Source organism: Lichenostomus cassidix, chromosome 5 (genome assembly GCF_008360975.1).
Source record: "Lichenostomus cassidix isolate B80296 chromosome 5, HeHo_3.0, whole genome shotgun sequence".
NCBI lineage: Eukaryota > Metazoa > Chordata > Aves > Passeriformes > Meliphagidae > Lichenostomus > Lichenostomus cassidix.
The window spans coordinates 20,877,431-20,894,052 of record NC_139486.1 but is presented as its reverse complement, the minus strand read 5'-3'; the positions used below and the strand labels follow the sequence as shown (position 1 = coordinate 20,894,052).

The 16,622-nt window shown below is 38.8% G+C and overlaps 1 protein-coding gene across 14 annotated transcripts in view; it reads left to right on the top strand.

Moving 5' to 3' along the window:
• Positions 1 to 16,622, top strand: part of NRXN3 (neurexin 3) — a 982,570-nt gene that overhangs the window by 430,779 nt on the left and 535,169 nt on the right. For all 14 annotated transcript variants that reach the window (XR_014852509.1, XR_014852510.1, XM_085061643.1 and 11 more), the window contains 3 exons: positions 5,019 to 5,400; positions 6,779 to 6,969; positions 7,545 to 7,718. Coding sequence is in view for 12 of the 14 variants with exons in the window: in XM_085061643.1 (XP_084917769.1) it covers positions 5,019 to 5,400; positions 6,779 to 6,969; positions 7,545 to 7,718 (747 nt within the window). In the remaining 2 variants the exon portion in view is untranslated. The remainder of the gene's footprint in view (positions 1 to 5,018; positions 5,401 to 6,778; positions 6,970 to 7,544; positions 7,719 to 16,622) is intronic.

Sequence of the window (16,622 nt, the reverse complement as noted above, 5' to 3'; positions counted from 1 at the left end):
TTTTCTTCTGTGTAAATGTGATTAGTTTTAAATATTGTGGTAATTTAATTATTTGGAAAGCCAGGAGTCAAAAATCTGAAATAAGCCCAAAGAAGTGGATTTACAGGAGGATGGCTTGAGATGTTTTCCCTCTGAAGTAAATATTTGCTGTGCTGTATAGGCTCTGATTTTGCAAGAGAGAACAAGAAGCATGTGCAAGAAAAATCATTCCCTCTCCTTGTTGGAAGTCAGCTTGTTGTAACTTGGTCAAAATTAGCTTATAGGAAAAATTTATTTTTATTTAAGAGGAAACTTTCTGAGTTAGTGTCACATACCGGCCAGCACTTCATCCCAATTCCTTCAAAATTTGAGACCAATTCTGGATATGCTTTTTTAGGAAACACCACGAGGTGGCACTCTCTGCATTACCGAATGAATCCCCCAAAGCCATCTGTTTTTGAAGTCTCTTTTTCATGAAACTGAGTTTATAAATAATAAGGATACAATCTTCTACTAAAATTGGATATGCATATGTACATGTATATGAATTACATAATTAAAGATGCATTACAGCTAAAAATATCTGTTAAAAGAATGCCATCACGGCAAAGTCAAAAGTCAGAAAAGCCAGAGTTAAGATTTTCTGTGCAATCTGCATCCCACTTCCTTGGGTAGATGATAACAATCTTCAGTGATGTGGTCACATAGATTTTTCCACAGGATTCTTGCTGTCTTAGGCATATATCAGAAGTCTAAATTAGGCCCCCAGTAAAAATAAACAGCCTATTTGATTTCCGTCTTCTTATTGCTTGTTTGGAACAATGCACACCAGTGAAGTTTTGCTCTAAATTTAGAACTGCATTTTAATTTTTTTTTTAAATTTTTATTTTTGTGTGTGTGTTCTGTGTGCTATTCATCAATATGTTTATAGAGAACTAAGAAGCTTTAACTGGATTTATTCCCATGTCTGTGTTATGTGAAGTGAGTGGGCATCTTCTTCCCCTTTTGCAGGTTTGGAAACAAGGCATCAGATTAAAGCTGGATGTATTTGGTGTCAGTTTGGCATGCATTTTTAGTCATTTGCATCAGAAAGATTCGGCATGTCTGTAAATTACATCTTGTTAGCCTAACATGGTGCTTGGAGAATTAGATGTAGACAATTAATGACCACAGATGAAAAATTTGTAATAAAGTGTCTGACTTGGTTTCCTGTAGGACATCTAAGGGAGAGACAGAATCCAATTCTTTTGGACAGCATTTTGCTGTTTAATCACAAAACCTTTGTCCCACATTCCTCCCCACCTCAGAACAGACATCAGAACATCAGTGATAAATAAATGGGACACAAATATAGCAGATGTATTCCTTCCTATGACATCTTGCTAGCACCCAAATACCACAGTAGAGGTTGGAATTTTTTCTTTCTGCTACCACTTGAACTAGGGAGCTTCTGATAGCTGTAGTAGGTACAGTAGGTACTCTGCAGAGCACAGTGTGGGAGCTAGAGGTGAACTCTGCAAGTGGGGCTGATAGCTAATGAGATCAGAAAATACTGGATTGCACTCCATGATTTCCTAGGAAATGACACCTCTGTCCTGATTCTGATCTTGTATTGCCATGTCCTTTTCAGCTTTTCACTGAACTTCTTCTAACTTGCTTCTAACTGCTTCTGCTTTTAACACTATTTCTTTTTTCTTAAGCCAGCCCTAGTTTTCTCATTTTTCACCTTTTCTTAGATTCTTGGCTTACTTCCTCCAAACTCCCTCACTCCATTTTTAGTGCCCCTTATATTTGGGTTCCCTGCTCCAGTGTACTCCAGATTTCCCAGTCCAGGCTTTTCTTTCCTGCTCAGGCCACAACTGCTCTCTATTTTTTTTAAGAATAGAAGGGCAAAGGAGGAGTTCTTTTGCCTTTGAGCGTTGACATCTCTTAATTTTATTTTTCTAATCATTTGAAGTAAAGAAGCAGGATTTTTTTTTAAACTGACTTTTCTAATTTTAAGAAAATATACTTCTGGTTTGGAAAAATCATAAATTTTCATCTGATAACCCTGAAACTGAAACTCTTAAGACTCTAAAAATCACAATAGTCAAGTGAGAAAGTTTGTCTAAACAAATTTTCCCATGTATTATTTCAATTTCTGGAAAATGGCATTTTTCAAACTAAAATAATATTATATCTGGTAAAGAACTGTTCCAGGATTTAAAAACATTTGCATTGGTCCTAACACTTGAATTTCTAAAGACTCAGAAATTTGTGACTACGTTCAGCTGTTTCTAAGTTCAATCAGCTGTGTCTGCTTGGATTCAAGTTTTCCATGGTCCTTGTACAATTGCCTTTAAATTTAGATCCACTGCTAAAATTTAGAATTAGTGAAAAAGATGAAATGGTTAGTGTAATATTTTCCCTCCATATTTGAAGAAGATAGTTGAAAACATTTTTTCTAATAACAACAGTGCTTGTTTGCTGTCTTTTGATAAAACTTGAAAAATTGCAGTTTGTACATGATCATGACAGGTAAGCTGGGAATATTTTAGTGTTTCCAGAGGCTCTAAGCAAGAAAATGACCATCAGTTCATTTAATCTGACACTCTGTACCCTACAAGCCAGGATCTATCATCCAAGTGTCTTTATAGATATGTTCAAATTTCATTCTATGCCCAACAAAAAAAAAAAAAGGAAAAAAAGAAAAAAGAAAACTACAATTAGTAGGAGAAGTCTTGAAAGGACTACTGTTTTTTTGTTGATTGGTGGTTGATTTTTTTTTTTTCCTTTTAATGCCTGGAAGCTCTTTAGGTGAGAAATGCTAGGAGATTGCAGGAGATAGCACAGAATATGAGAAATCCTAAAAGTCTCAGTTGATATTACTTAGGAGAACTGGAGGAGTTTGTCCTGGGTTCAGCTGTGGTGTTTGTTATGATTTGCAGGTATAATCCCAATAACTGATAAATATCTTTTGCAGTGACTGGTCAAGAGGTGTGTGTATGTTCTTGCTAACCAGCAGATGCAGTCAAGTAAGGTACTGTTGCCAAACATTGTCTGTGGCACACTGGAAACATTTATTCAGGTCTTTATACAGTTCTCAAATTTCACAAAATTAGTGTGAATTTCAGTATCTTTGTTCCTTCTGGTTTTTAAACCTGGTGAATTTCACCAGCATGTTAAAATGTTATGAGAGGGACCAACATGTAATGTGGCTGTTTGCTTTGGAAAACCTTCTTAAAGGGAAGACTTCCCTTGTGCAGTAATTATGATGATGGACAAAACACACTTGACTCAGAGAAAATTTGTTTAATTTGTTTCCTATTAAAAATAGAGTTAAATGGTGAGAAACAAAGACAAAGAGCAAAACAGTGTCTGCCACGCTCTCTTTTATTGGGTTTGCTTCTTCTCACCATCCCACCTGCCCCCAATAGGCAGAGCAGGGTGTTGGAGAATGGTGCCCATGATTAGCCTGTAACAGCTTCTCTCTGATGCTCCTTCCTCCTCACGCTTTTCACCTGCTCCAGTGTGGGTCCTACCCATGGAAGACAGTCCTTCATGAAGTGCTCCAGCATGGGTGGTCTCCATAGGCTTTCAGGAAAACCTGCTCTGGTGTATTCTCTCCAGTGGCTGAAGTTCCTTCGGGAAATATCCACCTGCTCTAGCACAGGAGTCCTCCATGAGTTGCAGTGTGGTTGTCTGCACCACTATGGTCTTCTCTATGGATGCTGGAGAATTTCCACTCTGGCGCCTGGAATGCGCCCTCCCTCTTTTCGGTCATTGGTGTTCACAGGGGTCTAGTTGGGTTTTTTCCCCTTTATTTCTTACTTGTGGGAAGTATTACGTCCTTTCTTACACATCTTTTCCCCCAGGCACCACTATCTTGGCCAAGGGGCTCAGCCATGCCCTATGGTAGGTTGGTTGGAGCCATTTGGAACAGGATATATCAGGCCCAGGATAGGCCCAGCCTCTCCTCACAAAGGCTGCCCTGCAGCCACCCCACAGCCAGCACCACACTGCGTAAACCCAGTGCAGAACTGCAGAAAATGTCATGAGAGAAAAAATAATGGCCTGTGTGTAGCAAAATTTGAATAGTGGTTGTACAGTGAATGGTAGGAAAACAAGTAAATTATCAGTATTTAATTCATTCCTGTTGTTTACTAAATGGACCAAGGCCCATGTAGAAAAGATAGTTGCATATGTGACCAAATAGTTAAAACTACCTTAATGAAGAACTGTGGAGGGCTAAAATAAGGATGAAAGGTTTTTCGTTCTGATGTTGCCCAACTTGTCTTTACAGCGTGATGTTTTATTTCATTTGCCTGCACGGGTTCTGTGTCTGCACTGGTGCCTAGCACACTTAGTGAAACATTTAAATATGCTGTAGGAGTAGTCTGGCAGTAGTATTTGGTATACTGACTAGCTTGGATATTTTGAGAGGTTAAAATCTGTCATGATGTGGTAAATAGCCCAGGTGGTAGGTTTAAATACATGGAGGGCTTTTTACCTGTGGCATTTTTGTGTTTCCCTCCTGCCGTGCTCTTAAAAGAAGAGGACTAATATCAGGCACCAGGAGAGAACAATGGTATAAATATCAGCAATATTTTTATGACTGTTCTCACTTCTCTCACTGCTCTATTTATATTAATCTACGTTTATCAAATGTTTTCAGGAAGCGCACTTGGAAAAGTTGTTTCAGAAGTGTCTGAGTTTTTTGGCAGATGGTCTGCTGGATCAAATAGATCACTGTAGTCTTTAAGGGAGGCACCTGGTCTTCTTCAAAAACAGGAAGGTCTGTGAAGCATAGGGAAAAGTACAGAGCTTGCTGCCCATAGTCCTTTTGCAGCCTGTCTTTTCTTCCAGGTCTTGGCAACTGCTAGACTCATGCATCTCCACCAAGCCTCTTCATTGAGATTCTACATGTTCTTTCTTATGCAAGCTACTGAACAGCGATCAGATAGGATTTAGTTCTGCTATTAGTCTGGAAACAAGAGCTTGAAGGGCCCCATATAACATGTTGCTGATCCCTAATGTTCCTCCTTGTTCCTGTCCTTCAGGCACAATGGTTGGTGATCATACCCGCTTGGAGTTCCACAACATTGAGACAGGGATCATGACAGAGAAACGGTACATCTCTGTCATCCCCTCCAGCTTCATCGGCCATCTCCAGAGCCTCATGTTCAACGGGATGCTCTACATTGACCTCTGCAAGAATGGTGACATTGACTATTGTGAGCTGAAGGCACGCTTTGGTCTCCGCAACATTATAGCTGACCCCGTGACATTCAAGACTAAGAGCAGCTACTTGAGCTTGGCCACCTTGCAGGCTTATACATCCATGCACCTCTTCTTTCAGTTCAAGACCACCTCAGCTGATGGTTTCATCCTCTTTAACAGTGGTGATGGCAATGACTTTATTGCAGTTGAACTAGTCAAGGGGTAAGTGACTTCCTGTTATTTTCTACTAGCTTATTTATAGATAGACTTATTTATAGGTGAGCTGAAGATGCTTGCATGAAGAAAAATTCACGTTATACTCATGTTTTCTCTGTTTGCTGAGCTGTAAGACAAAAACAAAGCATTTAAACATAAACACTGAAGCTTAGGACTCCTGATTTTATCACTGACTTCCTCCTGTGGCTGTGGGAAGGACATTTTTACAGTGTCCAACATTGGTATTTTAAGTTGTTTGGACATAGTTAATGTTTTGTCCTGTCAACTTTGCAGATTAGCACAGAGGAGGAAGAAATGTGCTGAGTGCTCTGTATCTCTCTTCTTCCCTGCTCCCTCTGCCCCTTCTTTTTTTCCCCTCCTGTAATACTTGTTTTTTCTGCCATCTTCGGTGAAGGAAAATAAAAAACATACGGGCTGCTGAATTTGTACTTCTGCTGCTGATGCTTGACTAAAAGCAAACTCAGCTTGCTTTTGAGCTGCTATATTCTTTTCAAAAGACCAATAGCTTATTTAAAAATCCTTTGTTAGCTTAACAAATTTTGATCTCTTATGATTTAGTCATGGTAGACATGTTTTCCACAGTTTACTAGTCCTATTTATTTCAGTTCAGTCTGTTGTCGTTTTTAGCTTTGCACATACTTCTGTAAGTGGGACATTGAGTAATAAAAAAAGCAACAGTCACGATCTCCTGGTGCTCTGTTGAGAGTTTAATTTTGTTGTCTTTTTTCTTTTTCCTTTTCCAAGTAGAATACTTCTTTTCTATCCTCAGGTGGATTTCTGTGTTTGAACTATATAAATAATTCAGAGTAATGCTCCCATGACTTCAGTCTTCGTTAGGGTCTTTATTTTTTGCCGAAAGTGTTGCTAATTGTTTTCCAGCTGTTTGAATAAGCTTAGATTCTCATGTGAATTTTAGTACAATATTTTAAGTGAGTTTCCCAATTAACTTCTTGTGGGAGTTACTCAAAACTCAGAATAAACCTGGTGAATATATGCCCCAAAGAAGCATATCTGGTGTTGCTCCCCAATACATTTATCAATATTACCAATTTTTAAAAATAATTATATGTACAGAGAATGTTTTTATGGATCTGTGAGAACTTTGTGAAAAAGAGGAATGCTTTACGGTTAGAATGTGATTACTCTAAATGTTTTCAACTGAAAATACTAATCCTTACAATTTGGAGGAAACAACTTTATTCTTTCAAAGAAGTGGCTAATATTTTGGCTTATTAGAAGTGTCTAACCCAGAGATATTTCCCTTCATGACTTTGTAAAGTTAATTTATTAGCTCTGGCTAGAATAAGGGTCAGTAATGCTGGAGATCTTCCAAGACTTTAACTAGTTCTCACTGTGTTTACAGGTATATACACTATGTGTTTGACCTTGGAAATGGACCTAATGTTATCAAAGGCAACAGTGATCGTCCTCTTAATGACAACCAGTGGCACAATGTCGTCATTACCAGAGATAACAGTAACACACACAGCCTAAAAGTGGACACTAAGGTGGTCACTCAGGTTATCAATGGTGCCAAAAATCTGGATCTTAAAGGTAAACTCTACAAGACTGACAGTTTCCCCCTTTATTCTTCCTGGGCTTAACTAGTCAACTAGAGAAAGCTCACAGTAACCATGCATTACAGAACAGCAAATCTGGACTTCCCACATTTTGGCTTTCAAATTCATTTATCTCTTTTTTGATTGACAATTTCTTGTAGCAGAACAGTTTGTCATATTTTGCTTTGTCAGAAATTGTCATTTTGTGGTTCTTCCTAGCTAGGGAGCAATTACAACTGGGATTATTTAGGGGTTTTGTGAGGAGTTTTTGTTTGCTTGCTTGTTTTTCGGGGGATTTTTGGTTTTGGTTTCTTTTTGTTCGGGGTTTTTTGTGTTTTTCAGTTATGTTTCTGTTTTGGTTGGTTGTTTTGTTATAAGGTTTGCTTTGGTTTTTTGTAGTAAAGGGAGCAGAAATGACTTCTTGCACAATATGTTGCTCTGTTTTCAGCTGTTTCTGAACATGTGATCACTTTGCTTTATTCACAATTAGGGGCAAGAAAAATGACTCTAAAAGGCTCTAAAATGACTCTAACTTTCTTCTTCTTGTATGTTTACTCCTCTTTCCTCTAGGTGATCTCTACATTGCTGGCTTAGCTCAAGGCATGTATAGCAACCTCCCAAAGCTTGTGGCCTCACGTGATGGATTTCAGGGCTGCCTGGCATCTGTGGACTTGAATGGGCGTCTGCCTGACCTTATCAACGATGCTCTGCACCGCAGCGGGCAGATTGAGCGTGGATGTGAAGGTATAATTGATTTCAGAGAGGTTCCACCCTCCAGCACTCACTTCTTGCTTCATGACTGCAGTCTGTGCCTCTCCTTGCTTATCTTACTGTCCATTTTTATTAGTTTGCTTCCATTGCAGTATCCATCACTAGCCTTATGTCCCCCAAATGCAGCTTAAGAATTGCTAGTTTCCCTGAATGGCTTAGCAGCTCTTTTCTTATATGCTTCTCCCCTTATGAGTTGGTGCCTTCAGTAGTGGGAAAGGATGGTACTGGGATGGACTACTACTTACTAGTAGTTATCTCAGAGTGGTTTTTTTAGTATCACAATAGTCTTAAAATACTTTGGAAGATGTCCTGAGTGTTCTGTTCATTTGTGCTTCAGAGCACCCTTTCTTGGAATTCACAGAAGTATTTTGAAGTAGAGACTGGGGAAATGGAAGGTAGAAGGAGCTGAAGGGTAAAGAGTAAAGATTGGACCGAAAAAGGAGTTAATTTTTGGTGAGGTGGGCTTCCAGTTAAAGCACTGGAGACATTGCCTCTTCTGCCTGGAAAACATTTATCTTCAGTAGTTTCTCTTTTCCATGCAGTTTAGAACTAAGTGGGATGAGTTACTTTTTGAAGCATGTAAATAGTAGTGATTTCTTGAAGCCTCTTGAAATAATTTGCTCTTCCTGTAAGCCCATTAGTTAAAAGAATATTGACATCAGCATCACTGACTCGTTAAAATGCATATGGCTTCAATTCCCAAAGCACTTGGGATACTTACCATCCAAAACTCCAAGGTTTTGCTGTCTGGGTTAAATGACAATCACCATTATGTCTAGAATCATTCAATACCAGTCTGCTGTGTTGGCTATCAGTCACTAGAGGAAGATAGTTTTTTTCTGTAAAGTTGGTATGTATGTTTGCTAAGACAAGATCTATGTCCCAGAATGATCCTTCAAAAATTTCACAAGGTGAAATGACTCCTTGATCATCTTTCCCTACTGTGTCACGATTACAGGTTATGTCATGAGAAAGCCCTGCCACTTGTTAAAACTCTCCCTTCTTAGGACTGAAAATGTCATCTTAGAGATATCTTTGAGTGCCAAATTGACCATCCAATTAGATCTGGTCCCTTGCTTGTGTCTCAGTGTTCTGGTTGCTTGGGAGCTTTTGTGCCCCAGCCCTCCTCCCATGCTCACACAGTAATACTCTGGTTTGTGAGAATTTTGTGTCCTCTCACAGCTCACCCCATGTTAACTCCCATCTCACAGCAGTGGTAGGTACCACATTGTTGTAGGCTGATTTTCTCTATTTTTCCCTCTTTTTCTTAATAGTGTCTACTAAAAACATTGTTCCTTGTGGAAATGCACCCGGTGTAGCAAAACTTGTGTCTTTGTCCATTTGTGGCTGGGTCAGCATGCCATATGAAGCTCACTTTTTCTATAATGTTGTTTATAAAGTTTAAGGAAAAAAATTGCATTTGAGATTTTTGAAAACACTTACTTTATTTAACCTTGATGCACTGAAAGCTCTTCTTGAGTATTAGTGATTTTTCATAATTCTTCTATTTAAAATTATCTTAATCAATTGGCTATTTAGTTGGCATGTGATCTCTACTAGCCTTCCTCCTTCAGAGGACCTCTCAATTAGACTATCCTGTTGCTCTGTATGTGGCTCAGGAGCAGAGCCCTGATGCTTTCCCAGAAGATTATGCCCCATTACTAGAGCTGTGGTGTTTCCTTCTCCTGTACCCAGTGTAGCTTTTTGATTTAGTGTGTTATTGCTGAGGTTGTGTAACACTGGTGCCACTCCCAAAACACATAACATGGCACTTGCCTCATCTGTGTGCCAATGTGGTACCAGCACAGCTGCTGCCTGATTGTGGAGATTGGTTCACTGTCCAGAATGCAAATTCCACTTCTCTTCTAAAGTCCTTCAAACAGAACTCAAAATTGGAAAGAGACCTAAAAAATATGGGTGGTAAGGTCAGTGGTGGTCCTCATTCTGCATTTGGAAAAACTTGATCTTGGAAAGCTGCGCCTGTGCTAGCTTCCCAAATGGTCTCTGTTCAGTACCAAGGAAACTGCTGAAAAGGAATGCATTCTTTTTCCCATCATAGCTAGAATTAGTAAAAAACCTGAGAATTTGGTCAACGTAAAGCTGTTACATTTGTTGTTGGGTTTTTTCTTAGTTTTTCAATCATAACAATCCCCAAGGCTTCCTCTCAGATCTTTGTTGCTGCCTGCTGGTACCTGTTCTTACAGTTGCCAGTTAAAGTCACACCTCTCTCCCATTCTCTAAGGAAAGAAAAACTCTAAGAATGTTCGGTCCTTATATATCTCTCCCTAGTGTGTTTCTATCTGGAATGACCTTGGTTGAAGTCTTAATGTTTTTAAGGGCAGAAGGCCCAAGTAGTCCTTGCTGCCTCATGATGTTTAAAGATGTTTTTAGTAAACAGTTGCAGGCTTTTTGTCTGAATAGTTGTGCTGTATGTTGATTTGCTGGACATCTCCATATTTCATCATGAAGAGCAGAGGAACTACATCCATGATGAGAACATGCATGCTTAAGGAAATGTCATTCCATTTCCACATATGAATCTTGTCTTTCAGAGGTCATGTGAGAAATTTATGCTAATGCTTGTCTTTTGTTGCGGCTTTGCTTTCAGAGGCAGAGATTACAAGGGGGCAGCTGTTTTCTCAGAACTGTCAGTTTGATCTCAGCACCGAATCAAACAATATGTAGAGGAAGGAAGCCTTGAGAATGGTAGAATATGAGATGTAGGTCAGCAGGCAGCACTGTCTTGGCTAGATGCACCAGTACTGCTACAAAGGGGTGACATTGCATCCTGTTTGTGTTTGTCATCTCTGTTCATGTAGTCAGTACCCTGTTTCATACCACCAAATAAGATTCACAAGTGTTAATGGGAAAATGCTTTTCCTTTTTTTTCTTGCTTGTACTGCCACCTCCTTGTATTTGATTTGAGCAAGCCATTGAATTTCCTTGAATTTCCATTGTACTCATGTGCTTAAGCATGATTCAGCCTCCCTGTGCACCAAAGCACAAACCTACCACAACAGTATAGAATTGTCTGTGTTCCAGTGATGAGTAAGGCTTCTACTTGGGCAGGAAGCACTTTCAATAAATTGTATTTATAGGACATCTCTTTCTTTGGAATCCAAAGAATTCCAAAATATTCTTAGTCATATATACGAGTCACTCTTGAAATGCAGGCATTCTTGAGACGAAAATTGGATGGTGTTTAACAGTGTATAATAGTGCTGAAAAAAAGCCAGTTCAAGGCTTAAGGCAAGAATTACTTTCTTTCTGATGTCTTATCGGTTCTATCCCTATAATTTCTTTGAATTATATATGGTGAGATTTGTTTAGGCTAGCACAGCTAAATAACCTCCTCATCGTGTTTTTTAGGTGACATATCATCTCCCTTTTGCATCATGAAACTTCCATGTGTGCTATACAAACTTACGGTTTAAGGTTTTGAAGTCTACCATTCAATCATCAGTGTCTTTGACAAGATGATAGCTAAGACACTGATATGTTTTGTGTTTCAATGTGTCCTGTAGTACCATTGTTTTTGGCAAAGGATTTTGAGGGGGATTATCTGGAAGAAGAGAACCGTAGAGTGTCTGAAATGCCAAATGAGTTTGTGGTGCTGAAAGCTTCCTATCACACACCTATTTTTTTTTTTTCATTGCTCTTTTGCAATTGCTGCATTTGTGATTTTTCAGGAACAACAGGCAGCTCTTCACAGATTTTGAAGGTCTGGTCAGATCTGTAGTGGCAGATTGTGTTTCCCTGTAAGGGATTTGACAAAACCAGAAACCACCTTGCTGCCTGGTGTGCTCAGGTGTGCTACACACAACTCTGAGGAGAATAAAGCTTGAGGAGAATGACATGATACCGAGATAATTGTTCATTTTTTCAGTTTCTTGAGCTCTTGTGCTAACTGCAGCTTTCATTACCATCTTTGATGTAACAAGAGGGCACTTTCCCTCACCACCACCCCAAAAAAGGCATTGGTGAGAGAGCCTGAGAGAAAAGCTACCAAAGGTAGGGAAGGGGTTAAGACTTAAATGATCCTTGTGCCAGTGTTCCATCAGGGTACTGAACACTCTGAAGAGACAAAATGAATTCTGAGAAAGGACTTCAGATTGGAGGGCCTCTTCTAGTGGAAACTTGAAGGCAGATCTGACACCTACTTTGAGCCTTGCTTTTCCCACCCATAAAATTTCATCTGCCAGGTGATTCATCTATTTGTAATAAAAGTATGAAATTCATCTGTGTCTTGAAAACCACTTTGAAATAGTGGGTGGAGGCTCCTGGACATGAGCAAAACATTAGAAACTGAAGAAAAGAAGTCTTCTGTCAGGACTTAGTTTTCTCCAGTCTCCATCTCATCAGCCTATGAGGGGTGATTGGCAACTTTTTACTCCTGAGTATGAGTAATACAGACTATTTCTACATCTCTCATAGTTTGAGACAAAATATGTCTGCACTATGGAGTATGTGCAGGAGTTGGTAGATAGAAGTTGTACCAGGTGAACTCATTTTCCTTCTTTAAAGTAAACAATTTAAACTTCAGCTCAGCTTTTTCTCACTTCTAGGCTTTTAAAAAGAATTCTTGCTGAACTCCTCATTTCTGGTCTTACTACTAAATGAATAGATCAGTTTATTCCAGCTGCAAAACCAGACAGAGTGATTCACTCTGGTGAATTTTTGTCACTGGTCCTCGAAAAGTTAAGCAGATGTCCAACCTTTTCTGTAGTTTAAAGAGGATGCCCTCAATATAACTGAGTACTTTCTGCCTTTGTGGTGTTTTTTCACCTCTTTACTAATTTTCCACATGCTCTCCTGTGTTTTCCTTTCTTTTGTTTGGACATCCCTATGCTGCTTACTGTGGGCACTAGAGCTATTAGAAATCCAGCTGCACATTTGAAATATTTTCACCCCATGCTGCCCCCAGCCAAAGAAACTTAACAGCAGTGGCTAAAGAACGTTGTATTTCTTCTACCAGGTAGTTTTCTGTGTGTTTTAGAGATGTTGCTTCTACCTCACCTGTTCCACTAACAGCTTCTCAGAAAGGAGACTGATTGTTATTAAACTGGCTGACACTATTCCAGATGTTTTGGAGCTTTTTTTTTTTTGTCCTAATTTAATCTTCTTTCCAGATCCCTCAGTAAAATCATAATCTTTTGCTACTTTCCATGCAATAGTATAGTTAACCTTTGGAGTTCACTGGTGCATGAAAAGCATGAATGACACATACAGGCTGGATAATCAGAAACACATTTTGCATACGAAGCAGTATGTGGAAAACAGCAAATCTAATCTCATGCTTAAAATCTCACAGCAGGATAATGTCAAAAAGGATTTCACCCTTCATCTGCTCAGTAGAGAAACTTCAAATATGGCCATACTTCACTGTCTCTCTGAAATCAAAGGTTTTCCATTGAGGACCAGAGCATTAATTTGCTCCATGATGGTTTGACATCTCTACTTTTCCTTATGCTTTTGTGTTCTACTCTCATAGTGCTACTGGATTTATGGAACACATATTAGCTTTCCTCTCTGCTACAAAGAAAATGAGGAGCAGGGCAGTAGGAGAAGTACTTGTTTGTTACAGAGAAATTACTTTCTTGGAATAAGTGTTGAAAACTATGCATGAAGAAATGCATCCTTCTCTTCCTTTTTCTCCTTCCTCCTTTCTTTTGGATTTTGTTTTTGGGAAAAGGGATTTTATATCTCTATATAGTAAAGCAGTTTCAATAGTGGGAAGAAAAATCTGACTATCTCAAAAAGGAGGATAATTGCCATCTTGAGTCATTCATAGGATGTGAAACAGTAGCAAAGATTCAAAATGTTAAAATTCTTAGGAACCATAGGAAATGGCATCTGTACATGTCAGTTTAAATTTATTGGGTTGTAAATGGTAAAAGAAGCCAGTAGGGAAAGGAGAACTACCAAATCGTTTTTCAGTATAAGCTGTGATATTAGAACTTCTTAAGACCAGAAGGTTAAGATGGTAAGTATGCATTTCTTAAATAACCATTTTTTGACCAGTGAGATTGGTGATTTGGTGTTTTGTTGTTCCTATTGTGTTTTGTAATAGAAATGTTTAACCTTCATTGGCAGGGGATTCAGGAGCTCCCATCTTTGTCCTCTAGCTTTTCCATTCTGAAAGAGAAAATTTAGAATCAACGTATTACACATCAAAAATCTATGTGGCTTCCTTGTAAACTGGGCTTCATTAAGGAAACCAAACAAAACCAAAAACAAATAAAAAACCCAAACAAATGAAAAAGAGCCCCCCCCAAAAAAACCCCAAACAACCCCACCCCCCAAAAAAACCACCCAAAACTCCCTAAAACAAAACAAAAAAGCCAAAACAAAATTTAAAACAAAAAAAAAAAAAGAAAAAGATAAGAACTCCTGTGCCTACACAGAAGAGTGTCAGGGGTATTGTTTTGCTTTTTATGCTCTTCAATTTTAATGCTCTTCAATTTTCAGAAAGTGTGTTTGGATCTTTAGATGGACTAAGTAGACTTAGTAGATCTATGATTCACTTCAGCCATGTGGACTCTGATTCAGCCACAGATAACAAGATCATTCCCACCTAGGTGAAAGAATGAGCTGGTACTCTGTTTTTTTGATTGCTCTGATGACATTGATTAAAACTATGTGGGTCTAAAGCCTGAGCTGTCTGCTTGCCTGTTGATGCAAGTTTTTTTAAGGATGTGTTGAAATTCATGAGCAGGTGACAGCTTGTGAGGGGGCAAGGTGTTACTGCCACTTATATCCAGTGTCAAGTTCAGATCTTTGGATAAACAGAAATTTCTGTCTTATGGAGTTATCAGTCCCCTAAGGTTTTCTGGCAATAAATCCACTTTGGACAAAAAGCTGGAGTAATCTTTGCTTTTATGAGAGACAGAGAATTTAAATTCAGATCCAGAACCTGGATGTAAAAACAAACTAAATATATGCTTGACTTGAAAGTGAAAGTCAAATAGATTTTTTTGCTTAAATGGGTTCTATGAATTTCTCACATAAGACAAAATCTCTCTAAAACTATTGGTAAATGCTGAGAGATGGGTTTAAGAATGTGACATTTTTTCTTCTCTTTGTATTATCTGTAAATTTTGTGATTTTGTGTGTGCGTGAATGAAATGCATTTCTTCTCTTTTTATTTGATTTTGTTATCTCTTGGTTGCATTATGGTAGTTACTGTTCCTCTGCACCCTTGTTGCTTATGTTGTCATTTCTGCATGTTTTGATTATACATGTTGGCTGTGATAGTTGTACCAGTTGCTTTTATTTATTCAAAATGATGTTACCCTTTATACTAACCTGTTGTTTATTGTTTTTGCTTTTTGTTTGTTTGTTTTTTGTTTTTGTTTTCTTTTTTTTTGCTAACAAAGTTGAGTTGACCAAAGCTGACCTGCAAGGTAGAGAAGGTTGTTCTTCCCCATTACTGGTTTGAACTGAAAGATGCTTTTATGTAACGTTTGGTGCCTTTTACTGGATGCAGTCACATCTCTAAGACAGCAACAGAATGACAAACCACAGCCTCTCTGGAGGGGGTTATCTGAGTTGAAGAAGGACATGGCAAACAATGGAGCCACTTCTGTTGACCTGGGGGGTTTGACTGCATCAATCTCTGAATAGCCATAAAAGCACCAGTTGATTTCCTGAAAAGCCCAAGGATCAGGGAAACAGCTGCTGTGTTTAGACACATAGAAGGTCCTCAGAGCTTTACAAAACAGAAAGCTGACAGTTTCTTTAGTACTGATCATAAGGAGTGAGATCAGGAGGTAAAAACTGGCTGGTTTTTTTTTTAATTTTAATTTAGACTTTGAAGAAAAACCACACAGAAATAACTTTCTGGAATTTCAATTAAAAAATAAAACCAAAAACAAAAAAACAAAAAACCCCAAAATCTCCAAACTACAATACAAACTCCCTTAATATTTAGAATGGCATTTTACAAGCCATAATCTGGGCAAGAAGGGTTCCTGTTTGTAGGAGGGCCAGCACAGTAGCAGAAGCAGAGAGCAGGGCATATGAGGGGAATGAAGAGGCTCCTTGTCCCCAGTCCTAGCAGTCAGAGCTGCCAACATTATGTTTACTCTGCGCCACAAAGCTCCTTTCCCAGTGGCTGTTGCTGCACCAGTGGTATCAGAGGCTTCCCCCTAAACAGTAGATGTAAGTCTGCAGGCCCCTGGTGGTAGAGAGTGCCTGGTGCTTGTCCAGGAAACTGAGGCTGAGCCATCCCTTTGCAGAAGGTGTGTCCTTGTCGAGCAGCTGTGTCACCAGGTCAAGGAGTTATTCGAGAAAGTTGGTAGGTTGAGTAGCATTCGTGAGAATAAGAAGAAATAAGAAGGAAATCGGGTATTCTCAGAGGCTCTTCAGACAGTTTGTCTGGGACATAAGTAAGGAAACATGCCTATTAGAAATGAATAGATCTTTGATACTAATATAATGAGAGAGATGTTTTCCATGGCATTGAAAGTGTATCCTTTTAAATATGATAATGAAGGTATACTTCCCAACTCACCTGTAAAGACTGCAATATAGAGAAGAAATTAGTTTAAGCCTGAATGCCGTGGAAGTTTAAAAATTGCTTCTCCTTGTTAATGGAAAATGAGATAATGGTCTTGGGTATAACGGGAAGTCAGAGGGATTGAACAATATGTCTCTGCTTAACAGTCCTGAAGCCACAGATGGTATCTGTTATGGGATCATCTTAGTCACCTTGAAATTTTATGTCTAAGCCACTTTATGTCTAAGGTTCTCTTGTGAGACAAAACATAGAATGTTCCTGTTTCATCCTCTGAGATAGAGACTTCCCAATGTTTTATATATCACTGGAATTAAATTTTTGTAGCTTTTATCAAGTGCTTCTTGAACTCCTTTTCTATT